General features: G+C 39.0%; 1 protein-coding gene across 1 annotated transcript in view; it reads right to left on the bottom strand.

Moving 5' to 3' along the window:
* Positions 1-8,828, bottom strand: part of LOC124151318 (monocarboxylate transporter 10-like) — a 35,965-nt gene extending 27,137 nt beyond the window's left edge. Inside the window, exon 1 of the mRNA XM_046523720.2 lies at positions 8,604-8,828. Within this exon, the coding sequence (XP_046379676.2) occupies positions 8,604-8,778 (175 nt within the window). The 5' untranslated portion in view covers positions 8,779-8,828. The remainder of the gene's footprint in view (positions 1-8,603) is intronic.
* Between the last annotated feature and the right edge of the window lie 6,503 nt (positions 8,829-15,331).

Genomic DNA, 15,331 nt, shown 5'->3' with positions numbered 1-15,331 from the left:
ACATATCAAGGTTATTTGCAAGAACTAACAGTTGACATATTAGATTCCCCAATCACCAGATCCGAACTTTTTGAAAGCATGAGTGCCCTGAAAAATATTATAAATCAGCTGGTCTCGACGACATTCTTAGTGAATATCTAAAATATTCGTCCGCTGTTATAATACCTTATTTAGAAATCATGTTTAACAGCATGTTACAAAACGGTGTTTTCCCTGAATGTTGGGCTACTGGGATAATTATCCCATTGCATAAGAAAGGGGACGCCTCTGTTCTTGATAACTATAGGGCTATAAGCCTCTTGAGTATCCTCAGTAAAGATTTTACATCTATTTTAAACAGAAGACTAGTGTTTTGGGGTGCAACACTTGACCAAAAATCTGAATGTCAGTCGGGGTTTCGAAAAGGTTATTCAACTATTCAACTGTTTTGTTTTAAACCCTGCCATTCAGTGTTATCTTTCAGGGAAAGTAGGTAAATTTTATGGACCATTTATTGATTTCTCTAAAGCATTCGACTCCGTTCGGCGTCATCTATGGAAGCTTTTGTACAAACATGGTTTGAGTGCTAAAATGTTACAATCCATCTACAGTTATGTAAAGGCTTGTGTTGGTTCCTACAACAGAGTATCTGGGTTTTTTTATTGCTTCGTGAGTGTGAGGCAAGGGTGTATGCTTAGTCCCTTTTTGTTTCAGTTTATTATAAACGAATTGGATACAGAAAGTGAACAAAATTGTCGTTTTGGTGTTCAGTTACATATGGAATTTATTCATATTTTCTACTTCAATTTGCGGATGACCTTATTGTGTTTGGCAATACTGTCAACAACTTACAAATGAAGTTGAATATCTAGCATGATTACTGTCGAAATGGGAAATGTCAGTCAATCTACCGAAAACAAAAATAGTTGTTTTTATAAATAGGGGAGGTTATTGCGTTATGAAAAATGGTATTATATTGGAAGTGCGGTTGAAGTAGTTCCTGGATACAGTTATCTTGGCTTGTATTTTGGCAATTGATTACTGAGGTCGAAAGCTTTACATGATATTGCAATTCAGGCAAAAACGGTGATCATGGTCCTGTTAGGTAGAAAACATTCATTAAAACCTTACTGGACTCACGTTTACTTCAAATTATTTGATACAAAGATAACACCAATACCTTTATACGTGGCTGAAATTTGGGGGTTCAACTGCATAGAATCATTACAAAAAGTTCAGGTGTATGCCTGTAAGCGTAATGTAAATGTAAGGTTATCAACTTCAAATAATAGTGAGCGAGGTGAGGTGAAATGGGATTTAACGTCGCATCCAAGATTAAAAGTGCTAGCTCACTGAGATACCATGCCGCAGTTTAACATGAGTACCCCACTCAGACACAGTATACTGACTCCGAGCCGACCAGTCTTTGTTTTAGCCCCTTAATGCCGAGCGCCAGACAGGGTAAGTACCATCTTTTAAGTTAAACGTCTTTTGAAATGACGCGGTCGGGGATTGAACCCCGAACCTTCCGCTCTTCGGGCGGACGCTCTACCACTAGACCACGGAGGCGGTCTCAAATAATGGAGTGTGGTAGATGTTCTATTCAGTCGCTCGCTGTTTTGAAATGTGTCAAATATTGGCTGTCTCTTTTCAATATGCAGGAATCTCGTTTACCCCCATAAATGTAATAATATCTTGTGGTTGTACGGTGAACAAGGCCACGAAAATTGGGTAACGAAACTGTTATTTTTAGATTAGGATTTGGTGATGTCTGGTACTTATAAACATGTGGTAATAAAACCGTATTAATAGTGATTTATCCGAAAGCCCAAAAATGGCTTATTATGCACAGTTGTAAAAGATGCATTTCATGTGAGAACTATTTGAGTGAATAACAGTAAATAAATCAAGGACCACATTGACCTACTTTCGGCTCTCACAATTTAGAAATTGAACGTGGACGACATTCCTCGTGAATTTAGAAAATGTAAAGGTTGTAACTTAAACCATATCGAACATAAATATCACTTTTGTTAATTTGTCCAGGTTATAGCTATCTAAGGCAAACTTACATAAAATCTAAATATTACATCTTTCAAAAATAATACACCACTGTCATCGCAAGACCCTATTATCATAATGACTATAGCCAAGTACATGTACTTGTTTTACGCCAATGCTGGAAGGGCAGAAATTCTCCAACTTTGATAATATGCAATTATGTTAAAACTGCTTTTTTTTTAAAAAGCAAAGGAATATGTTGTATTTTACACCTAAATTGTATTTCGTTTGTACAAAAAGGCCCGTTCCCTACAAGTACTGAATCAAGTGAAGACTCATTATTCGTAATGGAATATATTCTTCCTTCAACTTTGTGCGTTTTCTCCGGGACAGCATATAGTAGAGCCATGGAACTTGTGTAAGTGCACTGCACCTTTCATATGACAACAACCTCTTAACAACGACAACCTGGTCGTTATTTACAGGTTTTCTTCATGGGTCATTACTGACATGTCATTTAGCCGATATTGTTAAATATTGGTACAAAGGTGTATCTAGGTACACTTTAAATTTATGAACGTTACTACCTTGCTTCCAGGGCAACGGAAAGCGGCATCTGCAGAGCTGATCAACTTTGGTATTAATGTACAATACATATTTCAGGACTCAACCGAATGGGTTTTCTTACCATCATGGCAATGTAACCGAGGCATCTGATTAATCTAAATTTAGTTGTTCTATTTCGTTTTTAGATATATTTTTCCACACAAAGCACATTTCATTACAATAGCAACGGAACGGAGGCCTCTGAATGGTCGAAATTTAGAAATTATCCGATTTCGTCCAAATTTTGTATATTGACATGATATGCGACTCCGAACTCAACCACATAGGTTTTGTTTTTACCGTGTCAATGGACAGGAAGTGTCTGATAGCTCTTTTAAATAATCTACCCTGTTTCGTATAATCTCCAAAAAACAGAGGTTGCGATTATGTCGTCCAATATGACTGCAGATGGACGTTAGGATACTCATGTTAACATTATCCTACGTCTGCGGGAGGTATTAAATTCCCCAGGGGACAGTTCTAGTTAGCTTAATTTTTATCCTTACATGCAAGATGTCCGAAAGGCTTATGTGACGTATTGCCATCCGTCTTTGTACGGCCTGCGTCATCCGTCATGCGAAATCTGTTCACAATCCAATACGATTTATTTATACAAAATGTTGAAAGATAGCATTTATAGCTAGTCTGGTACGAAGTTCCGCGGTGAGCTTATGTCCAGCTTCCCCAGATGGTAGAATGGTCGGTACGTAACTGACATGAAATACTCTACAGGTCGTATGCCTGATGTTCTTTGTTCGCTGTTTTCAATCAACAATGGTCTAACAACAGGATGTGCCAAACTGCTAAAGAAAAGGTACAGACTTTAAAATATATAACTTTTCATGGATATTATTTTTTTTACTCGAAACGGTACTTGTGAAACCGATGGGGTGGTTTTTGTAATAAAAACATCATTGCATTGGAATTCCTGTCGTTTGTAATATCATATGGGTCTGGTGTATGCTCATCTGTCATATGCGTAAAACTGCTTCAAAATGTCCCTTATTTTATGTTAATGAGTTCCCAAGGTAAGACCAGCCAAAATGTAACTCCATAATACCAGCCTAGTTCGGCAAGGGTGGAAACTGGACTTTTTTAGTCAGTTAATTCTCTTGCCTCGGGAAGATTCTTGCCTCGGGAAGGTGACTGTGTACCAATTGACGCGTTGTCGCCTTTACTAAAATAAATATCTTTACCAAAAGACGACAATGCGACGACTCGACATTTTTTCAGTTCTAAATTTGTGGCGTTGTGGCAATGTCGCGCTGTCATTTTGGCATGTTCCGCTTGCTTTTACAAGGGCTACAGCCGACATTGCGGCAATGTTTATTTGTGTATTCCATAGAACATGAAATCCCACAACCCAGCACTGCCTACAGAAGAATAATTTTGAATACTAAACAACAACCTGTTGTCACTGGAGACTGATGTTATGTTTAATGTAATTGCGGCGTTTAGCGCGCTCATCGTTGAGATAATCGCAATTAACCTGATACTACATCACTTTAGCCCTGAGCAGTGGAACACCTGTTGCCGGCCGCCACGCGGCCACTGCTGGTAGTGCAGCTTTCTTTCGACTACCGTTCATGTTGTCTACAGTCAGTTCCATAATACTAGAGAAACAACCTTAATAGGATTAAAACTTGAAATAAAGCCGAATAGTTTAAAATATCCTGCTCAGGAGTAGCTTAGTAAATAGGGGGAAGGACTCTTTGACTAAAACAAGAATTATTAAGAAACTTAGCTACCCCTTCACCTGAGTAGTCTCTCATATGTTTTTCAGTTATTTTAGTATTAAAACATTAAACCACTGATCATGCCTAAGATGTGGCTTACTAATAACAACAAGAACGTTATTTATTTACACTTATTGGAGTTCATAACCGAGTATTATCTAACGTCTTTTCTTTGAGTAAACAAATTTCAAACACACTAGTGGGTCAATTAATTATCAGGAGATGTGCTGTCAGTAGGTCTCTCTTATTCTTCTCTGTCATTTCACACGGGTAGGGGGCACGGGTGGCCCAGTCGTCTAAGGCGCTGCGATTCGCTGTGCAGAGTTGCGTCCCTTGGGCAGAAAACCTATGATTGTGGGTTCGAATCCCGATTATGTTTCTAGGTTTGTCAGCACCATAACGGTGCTCGTGGGTTTCATCGAAGTGGTAAACGTCTGAGACCTGCATCACTTCGGACTTTCCCCCCACATTAAACTGACACGCCGTTAAACTCACTCACTCACTCACTCACTCACTCACCCAAATCCCTCACTCACACGGGCAGGTCTTCTATGTTTTTGAAGGAGTCAGCTTATTACGCCTCTAATCACTGGTGCATAACTTTCTTTAGATAACACTGGAGACGGACGGTAAAGGAGAGTTGATTTGACCCACAAAATACAATGATCGTTATCAAGACCTTAAGGTCCGGAACACAACACATTGGTTGGGAAAATGCACGTGCAGCTATGACATAACATGTTGCATGACTTCAGCCGGGATGTAGAGATAACCATTTCTTGTTTGTTTCATTTTAACCACCTTCAAACATGGGTGTATTCTATATTTTGTCCGGCAGCATGTTTTCAAGACGCCTACGAAAGTTGTGAGAGAAAACTGCCAACCACTGAAGGTTTGTTTTCTGAGAGGTCATACATCCAAGACTCGTTCATACTAAGGAGCCATTTTGAACAACCCATCATCTTTGAGAATATCCCATACTCCAAATGAGTAATTGGATAATGGATAATATAATGAGATGGTATTACTATGATAACGGTAATAAAATGATAATGAGGAGGAAGAGGGGTGATGATGATGATGATGATGATGATGGTGATGATGTACATTCACACTGCTCACTCAAACCTTTTTGTTTTCTTTATATATGTATGTACATTCCTAAAAATGCTTTCGTTCTCATGATTAGGTAAAATTGCATTTCCAACAAGCATCAGGTCAATATTTACATCACAAGTATCTTTCACAATTAACAATAGTGAGTGCATCAATTCGTTTCTAGCTGATTTAAATAAAATTAGAAAATGATATGAATTTTCACATGGGCAGGCTTTATGGTCATCATTTGAAACAAACCACGCACAATTAACAACAGAAAGGAACGCCAACGAATAAATCTCATACTCATATGGTTAAAATCATTAAAAGCCTTCCATAGTGAGGATATTAGGTTTCTTCCACGTTTTAACTTTTTATTTGTTCTTTGTTAAATCCACATAGCATATAATGCATTCTTGTGCAGTCACGTACGTAGTATTTATCTATTGCCGCACGTACAGGAGCACACCGATAAGGTGCAGTCAAAACATTTCAACTATGTACTGGATCTTCAGTCCCCGGGTAAGAATAGGTATTCAGCAACCCATGCTTGTCGGAAGAGGCGACTAACGGGATCGGGTTGTCAGACTCGGTGACTTGGTTGATGCATGGCATCGTATCCCAATTGTATAGATTGATGCTCGTGATGTCAATCACTGGATTGTCTGGTCCAGACTCGATTATTCACAAACCGCCATCATGTGGAATATGGGGAGGTTGCAAGAAGCATAACTTGATGGGCATCTATCACATCTCAGAATCCCCAGGGCAGAAAACATGAAAATAGCCACCTTAAAAACGGTGGACAATTCGTCACGTGTATACCTCTCTATTCATATCACTTTCCCAACCAAGATTTAATGTCATTTGTAAATCCACACCGTGTGTCATAAAAAAAAACTAATCCGCATTCGTTTCATTTTGAAATTAATTTTCTGGTATGGCCATCAAAATGTCGACAGCAGATTAATGTCAATTTCATTGTGCGTTCCTGGCCCGGTGGTCATCTACGTGCACACATGTCAATCATTTCATCTGGATCGTGGATCGGATTTCATTAATCGGCAATAGAGTCGCCCTTTACCATATACTTCACCATATCAATATTGAAGTGATAAGCTGTACTAAAAAATAAAAGCATCGATGCCACCTAATTTGATAGGAATATCTGACATTTAGTATACCGGTAAAATGAAAACGATAATTGGTTTGCACAATCATATACGAACAAAGTAGACAAACAAATATCTTGGTTTGAGGCGTTCCGAGATATCTGTCACTACATTAATGGGTTCTTGATGCAAAAGCTATAAGACATGATATTTAGACTGGTAGGTCTAGCCGTCGGCATATACCGACCCTTGCTCTGAAAAGGTTACATCGAAATATGACATGGGTCTCCACTGAAATGAAATAGATTGGAATGAAAAGATATAACTTGGTTTCAAACTGATCTTTTTGTATTGTTTTGGATAACGGAAGGACCTTGAAACCAAACAAGCCAACATCGCCCGTGGACAACCCAAACATCAGCCGCATCGGCCACCCGACATCCACCTTCCTTCCCCTGAAAACATCATTCATCCCCGCCCCTCCTACCTCCCCCAACTCCCTCTCCTACCCCCACCCTAACTCCCCTCCCTAGAACACATTCCCAACAAAGAACTATCCCCCACAACCATACCTTCGCCCCAACCCCTACCCATACCCGCAACCCTACTTTCACCCTTACAAAGTCACGCTTACCACCGCCGTCACCACCGCCCCCCTCCCCCCCCCCCACACACACACACACCCTTTGGCCTTGGGAGAGAAATCAATTCATATTGAATTCCAACATAATGAATCTTTTTTATTAGGCAGTTGACAAATGGAGGGTTGTATTCATGACACCAGTATACATATATCCTGATTATTAAACATTAATTCATAGTAGCGTATTAAGCCGTTACATGTCCTAACCAGGGCATTCAACGTTGGCAGGAAGCGTGCTTTTCTTGTCCAGCAGTGCTCATCTGCTCAATAGTCCAACACTGCATGCTTTGTTCAAGTATCATATAGTTATTCATGGTTATGAGTGTTTAAAAGGAAGTGTTACCACTGTAATAATATATGAAGCTGTGAATGATACGATCATAAATAATATACATGTATATTAATAAAAGCGACAAGAAACCTCTGCCAAAAGCAGAGTCGATTGTAGGATTCTGACTACATCATAAGCATGTGTTTATGAATCACTATCAAATAGTGATGATACCAGGTGTTCCCGAAAAGCTGAGTGCATCATGCGCCACCGATGGTATCCGTCACAAACACATACAGAGGCAAGTCAATTGTTCACCAAAAGAAAACACGGAAGACTTGACTTTGCATGTGTTTGTGGCGGGTGCTATCGGTGGGACAGGATACGCTCACTGTTTCACGAACACATGGTATCATCACTATTTGAAAGTGAATGTAAAACGTCGATGAACACATGCTTATGATGTGGGAATCGTACAACGGTTTCTGCTTTTTTTCAGATATTTCTTGTGATTATGCAAAGGATATTGTCGCCAGTTTCCAGTTTTGTTATCTTTTTACTTTTGTTGTTCTTACAGGTACTTATATATGTTCTCTGCTTCATAGAATTTATTCACTTGATGTCGTGTTGTCGCATTGTCGCGCTTTGGTTAATATTGACACTTCTTGCTTGTTTTTGGAAGGGCGACATTATAAAGAATTTGACATCCACAAAATCTCTTCCTTGTATGTGTCATTTCTAAATGCCGTTCAAAGACTTGATATTGTCGCATTTATTCATGTGTGACGAGTGACACCGGTGAGACAGGATAAGTTCGGATATACGGTAGCAACATTTCTCAATGTTATTGGCATGTAATATGAACCACGTATTTTACATATAATATACTGGAATGTCACATATAATATATCAGTATTTTACATATAATATACCAGTATTTTACATATAATATACTAGTATTTTACATATAATATACTTGTATTTTACATATAATATACCAGTATTTTACATATAATATCCTAGTATTTTACATGTAATGAAATGTGAACCACGTATTTTACAGATAATATACTAGCATTTTACATATAATATACTAGAATGCTAAAGAAGAATAAACTACATATTACGGAATTTTGAATAAAAAAATGGATACTCACATAATAACTGCAGACAGTCAAACGGACAGAAATCCTCGTTTAATTTTTCCACAAAAACTCCAAAGCTTTGCAGTTGGCCTCCCACAGGGATGTATACTATGACCGTGACTATTACCACCAGCACGCCGTGGTATCGGGAGGGGAGGAGAAAGTCGGGGGAGGGGGGACACCCCATAACTACCACTGTGGTATCCCCGACACTGCTCCACGTAGCATCATCATTGAGATACACCACTAGTCTACATTACCAGTATGTTGCACATACTATATGTGCCTCACATGTTGAGAGGCCCTGTTAGGGTTATGAACATTATAGCTGTTACACATTATATTTATTTTAATTCACGTGCTGGGGTTTTATTGGTTAACGTTGCAAACTGATGACATTTCTACTAATTGTTTGTTGTTGCTGTTTGTATTCTGCGCATGAATAGACATTAACAAAATTTATATATCTTCGTTTGAATGAAATATCACTTCTTCATTTACGGGGCGGTGGGGTAGCCCAGTGGTTAAAGCGTTCGATCGTCACGATAAAGTCCCGGGTTCGAGTCTCCATATGGGTACAAAGTTCATTTCTGGTGTCCCTTCCCGTTATATTTCTAAAGGATTGCTAAAAGCGGGGTAAAACCATACTCACACACTTCGCCATTTACAGTTTTCGACTTCAACTCCGAGATTGCTTGTTATTGTAATTACTGATAATACAAACGGTCCATGTTGTTCTGTCTAAACTGAACAACTAAAGTACAGTATCAAGAGAAAATGTCACAACCATGCTAAAAACTGATTAAACATAACCTGAGAAATATATAGGTAGATAATCGTCGAGAATTATAATCAATTAAACATTCTGCTATGTATTGTCGGTAAAGCAACATTTATACAATTAAGGCATATTTACACCCTAACTTATTTTTAAGTTTTTATAGTGCTAATTTTGCTCGACAATGCGGTTTAAGGTTTATATCCCTCGTCTATAGGGTTCGTGAACATTTATTGTCGATTCAATTGTTTTGTTAGTGTTTTTCACTCACTCACTCACTCACTCACTCCTCAACTAGGCCTCCTATTATATCCTTGGAAAAGCGCCACCTGCTGTGGGCGTACAGTGAGACGACCCAGTCAGTCACAATGGAACCGCATGTGCTAATGTAATTAACGACCGTATGTTATTCATGAATATTAAAATAATAATAATCATACAAATTTAAATTCCTGAAGTAAAACAACCAACGATGCATGGCCGCAGCGAAATTAATAGCTCGGGATCAATATGTGTGCGTGATATGATGGCTCTTGTGTAGACAGGGCAATTTGGAATATGTGTGCGTTTGTACGTTTGGCTGTGTGTGTGTCTTGTGTGCGTGCGTGCGTGCGTTTGTCCGTGCGTGCGTGCGCGCGTGTGTGTTTGCGTGTGTTTGTTGTGTGTGCGTGCGTGCGTGCGTGCGTGCGTGTGTGTTGTGTGTGTGCGTGCGTGTGTGTGTTGTGTGCGTGCGTGCGTTTGTGCGTGTGTGTGTGCATGTGTGTGTGTGCATGTGTGTGTGTGTGTGTGTGCATGTGTGCGTATGTGATTGCGTTTGTGCGTGTGTGCGTTTGTTCGTGCGTGCGTGCGTGTGTGTGTGTGTGTGTGTGTGTGAGGCGCCTTTCACGACCAGCATAGCTTGATCGGGACCAAGTGTAACCCAGTTTCCTCACAGGCGGTGTATTTTGATGTGTATGTAATCATTGGGAGTGACACACATGAGAATCAGACATTACATTAAAGATCGCATACCAAACGCACACAACACTCAACACACGCCACACACATGTCAAAAATCACACATCGTGCACATCATACACCATCGAAGTATACACCACACCACATCATACACAAAACACACAATGCACACCATACACCACACCACATTATACACAACACACACTATACACACACAACACAACACACAACATTATACACAACACACACTATACACACACAACACAACACACAACATTATACACAACACACACTATACACACACAACACAACACACAACATTATACACAACACACACAATGCACACCATACACCACGCAACATAATACACCACACCACATTATACACAACACACAATGCTCACCATTCAACACACAACATTATACACAACACACAATGCTCACCATTCAACACACAACATTATACACAACACACACAATGCACACACTACGCACCACGCAACATAATACACCACACCACTTTATACACAACACACATAATGCACACCTGTCAACACACCACATTATACACCACACACACAATACACAAACTATACACCACGCAACATAATACACTACACCACATCATACACAACACACACAATACACACCATTCAACACACCACATTATACACCACACACACACAATACACAAACTATACACCACGCAACATAATACACTACACCACATCATACACAACACACACAATACACACCATTCAACACACCACATTATACACCACACACACACACACACAATACACACACTATACACCACGCAACATAATACACTACACCACATCATACACAACACACACAATACACACCATTCAACACACCACATTATACACCACAAATACACACACACAATACACACACTATACACCACGCAACATAATACACCACACCACATCATACACAACACACACAATACACACCATTCAACACACCACATTATACACCACAAATACACACACACAATACACACACTATACACCACGCAACATAATACACCACACCACATCATACACAACACACACAATACACACCATTCAACACACCACATTATACACCACAAATACACACACACAATACACAAACTATACACCACGCAACATAATACACTACACCACATCATACACAACACACACAATACACACCATTCAACACACCACATTATACACCACACACACACAATACACACACTATACACCACGCAACATAATACACTACACCACATCATACACAACACACACAATACACACCATTCAACACACCACATTATACACCACAAATACACACACACAATACACAAACTATACACCACGCAACATAATACACCACACCACATCATACGCAACACACACAATACACACCATTCAACACACCACATTATACACCACACACACACAATACACACACTATACACCACGCAACATAATACACTACACCACATCATACACAACACACACAATACACACCATTCAACACACCACATAATACACCACACCACATTATACACAAAACACACACACAATACACAAACTACAGTTCACGCAACATAATAACCTACACCGCATTATACACAACACACACAATGCACACCATACACCACGCAACATAATACACCACACTTTAATTATACACCACACAATGCTCACCATTCAACACACCGCATTATACACCACACACACACAATACACAAACTATACACCATGCAACATAATACACCACACCACATTTTACACCACACACACACACACACACACACAATACACAAACTACACACCACGCAACATTATACACCACACCACATTATACACCACAAATACACACACACAATACACACACTATACACCACGCAACATAATACACCACACCACATTATACACCACACAGACACAATACACAAACTACACACCACGCAACATAATACACCACACCACATTAATCACCACACACAATGCACACCATTCAACACACCGCATTATACACCACACACACACAATACACAATACACAAACTACGCACCACGCAACATAATACACCACACCACATTATACACCACACACACAATACACAAACTACGCACCACGTACGCACCATTATATTATTATTCTGTGAATATTTTTTTTTATGTGGGATAAATAGGCTTTATTAAAAGTTAACCTCTTCACGTAGGGCGTCGTAGGTAATAACAAATAATATATTATTATTTTGTGAATACATTGTATTTGTTTTATGTGGAATAAATATGCTTCATTAAAAAGTAACCACTTCACGGAGTGCGTCGTAGGTAATGAAAAATAATATATTATTATTTTGTTAATAGGGATAAATAGGCTTTATTAAAAGTTATTTGATGTATGTTCACTGTACACATATGCCTTAAGAACTTTCAAAGTTCATCAGGTTGTATAGGCGAAGGTGATCATTGTCTTACAAACACGTATGAAGAAATATAGGTAATGTATATTTTATTACTTGATAACCTTATAAAAAATTATACTGGTATTACAGATTTTTGAATAGTATTATATTGATTTCATTTCATTTCACAGCAGCGTGACTGCCTGATGTTGTAGGATATCACTTTATATTACTTACAGCTTTCTGCACAAATATAACATATTCAGTTACATGATATATTTCAGTACTACAGATCTTTAACAACGCTTGAAATATCATCTGAATGGCTCATTTCAAACAAAAGTCTTTGTAATATTTAGGTACACGTTGCGCCATAAATGAAAACAACCTAACGTTATGTTAACTTTGTCACCACTACCCGAAAACCATCTTCCCGAGGCAAGGGAGTTACCTGACTATAAAAGTCCAGTTTCCACCCTTGCCGAACTAGGCTGGTATTATGGAGTTTACGTTTTAGCTGGTCTAACGAATATATGCATTGTCCAATCACAATCGCGCAACGAAACCGACATCCGGTTCATGCAGATTTCGATCGATTGCAGGATTTGCAAATCGTTTGCACAACAACTCGTTGTCAACATATATTTTCCAAATCTTTTCATGTTTTTAATCAATCCGCCAATAACGCACAATCCAGCTGCTGTGTTTAGTTCGTCTTCGTCTTCTAATCTGCCGCCCTAGATAATCCCACAACTGTTACATGTACATCTGTGAGTGGTTAGGTAAAACAGGACAAAACGAATGCGTTATTTATGTTGAGAAAGTTCCCGTTTCTTCTAGGTGCGTTTGGCCTGGCATTGTCCTATTGGAACAGCATCTGTGAAGATCCGGGCTAGAATAGGTCTTCAGCAACCCATGCTTGCCGTAAAAAGCGACTTTGCTTGTCGTAAGAGGCGACTAACGGGATCGGGTTGTCAGGCTCGCTGACTTGGTTGATGCATGTCATCGTATCCGAATATGCGTGGATCGATGCTCATGATGTCACTCACTGGATTGTCTGGTTACAAATTATTTACAGACCGCCGACATATAGCTGGAATATTGCTGAGTGCGGCGTTAAACAACAAACACACTATTGGAACGGTATCCATAATCTCTATGTTCTGAAGGAAAGGGAGCGGTCGGGTAGCCTAGTGGTTAAAGTGTTCGCTCGTCACGCCGAAGACCCGGCTTCGATTCCCGACATGGGTACAATGTGTGAAGCCCATCTCTGGTGTCCCCCGCCGTGATATTGCTGGAATATTGCTAAAAAGCGGCGTAAAACCATACTACTCACTCACTCTGAGGGAAGGACAACTGGCTGCAGACCGACATCCCTATAATGTTTGGCGTTCAAACTGGATTAGCGTAGCCCCTATCATCGCCATTCAAAGAAGGACCCCTTTCATACTTCTGTTCTGCTGATAACCTTGGCATATTTCTCATATCTTTAAAATTTATATTTGATATTTTGGGATCCACCAGCTTGCTTTTTATACCCTCTATGCAGTTTCATCTCGTGCTGTTAAATTCTTGCAGTACTTTGCCTTTGAACTGTCGTCAGGACTCGAGAACAAATACTAAAGAAATAGAGATTGTGCGGACTCTCACTTATATGTCGTTGTAATACAAGCCATGTGGCATTAAGAAGTGTAAGGGCAACACTCCTTCGATTATATTCTCGTTATTTCAATTATTTTCTCGAAACAACGAGTTTTTTTTCGTTATTTCGAGTATTTTCTTGTAATTTCGTTATTTTAAGTTGATTTCAAAAACTCGAAATTTCGATATTTTTCTCGTTATTTCGATTGTTTTATCGTTATTTCAATTGTTTTCTCGAAATTTCTATTTTTAGAAATTTCGTGAAATAACTAGAAAATAATCGCAATTACGCGCAAATAATCGAAGTAACAATAAAATAGTTGAAATGACGAAAGTATAATCGACATAATGAGAGAAAAATCAAAATTTCGAGAAAATAATCAAATAATTGAAATAACCATTCGAACTACAGTGTACGGTTAGAATGTTGGAGCCAAGATATATAGTTGTTATAGTGGAACTGCATTAAATTGGCACCATCTTGAAATGAATGCGTCTTCAAATGAATGCGACTGCTAACCCCTAGTCAAAAATGCGGCTCAATGTGAATACGACTCGTTGGAGTAATCAGTGATGCATAGTTTGACACGAGTGAGCAGAACATTTGATCCCAGCAGTGACAATTCACTGGATGTCCTTTATGTAATTCCTTGTGTTTGAATGACATTGTTATATAATTGTTACAACTGCTGCCCAATAAACTGCGATGTGGAATATATATATTTGTTTGGTTTTAGATCCAAGTTGGTATTTCTGTTATGCATAATGAGAAGTGAGGCCGTCTTATTGTTGATAGTCATTTTGAAATATAAATGTGATGTTTAATCAATGCGAGCAAAGACCATTTGCATTTTTCGCATTTAATTCGCGCTCGAATTAATTTAAGATTGACAGTATTTGTACCATTCGAACAACGGTGTACAGGTGAAACATTGGAGCCACACTCTATAGCTGTG

Source organism: Haliotis rufescens, unplaced genomic scaffold, assembly GCF_023055435.1.
Source record: "Haliotis rufescens isolate VD_foot unplaced genomic scaffold, xgHalRufe1.0.p SCAF_111, whole genome shotgun sequence".
In the NCBI taxonomy this organism is placed as follows: domain Eukaryota; kingdom Metazoa; phylum Mollusca; class Gastropoda; order Lepetellida; family Haliotidae; genus Haliotis; species Haliotis rufescens.
This window is presented reverse-complemented; position numbering and strand designations above follow the sequence as displayed.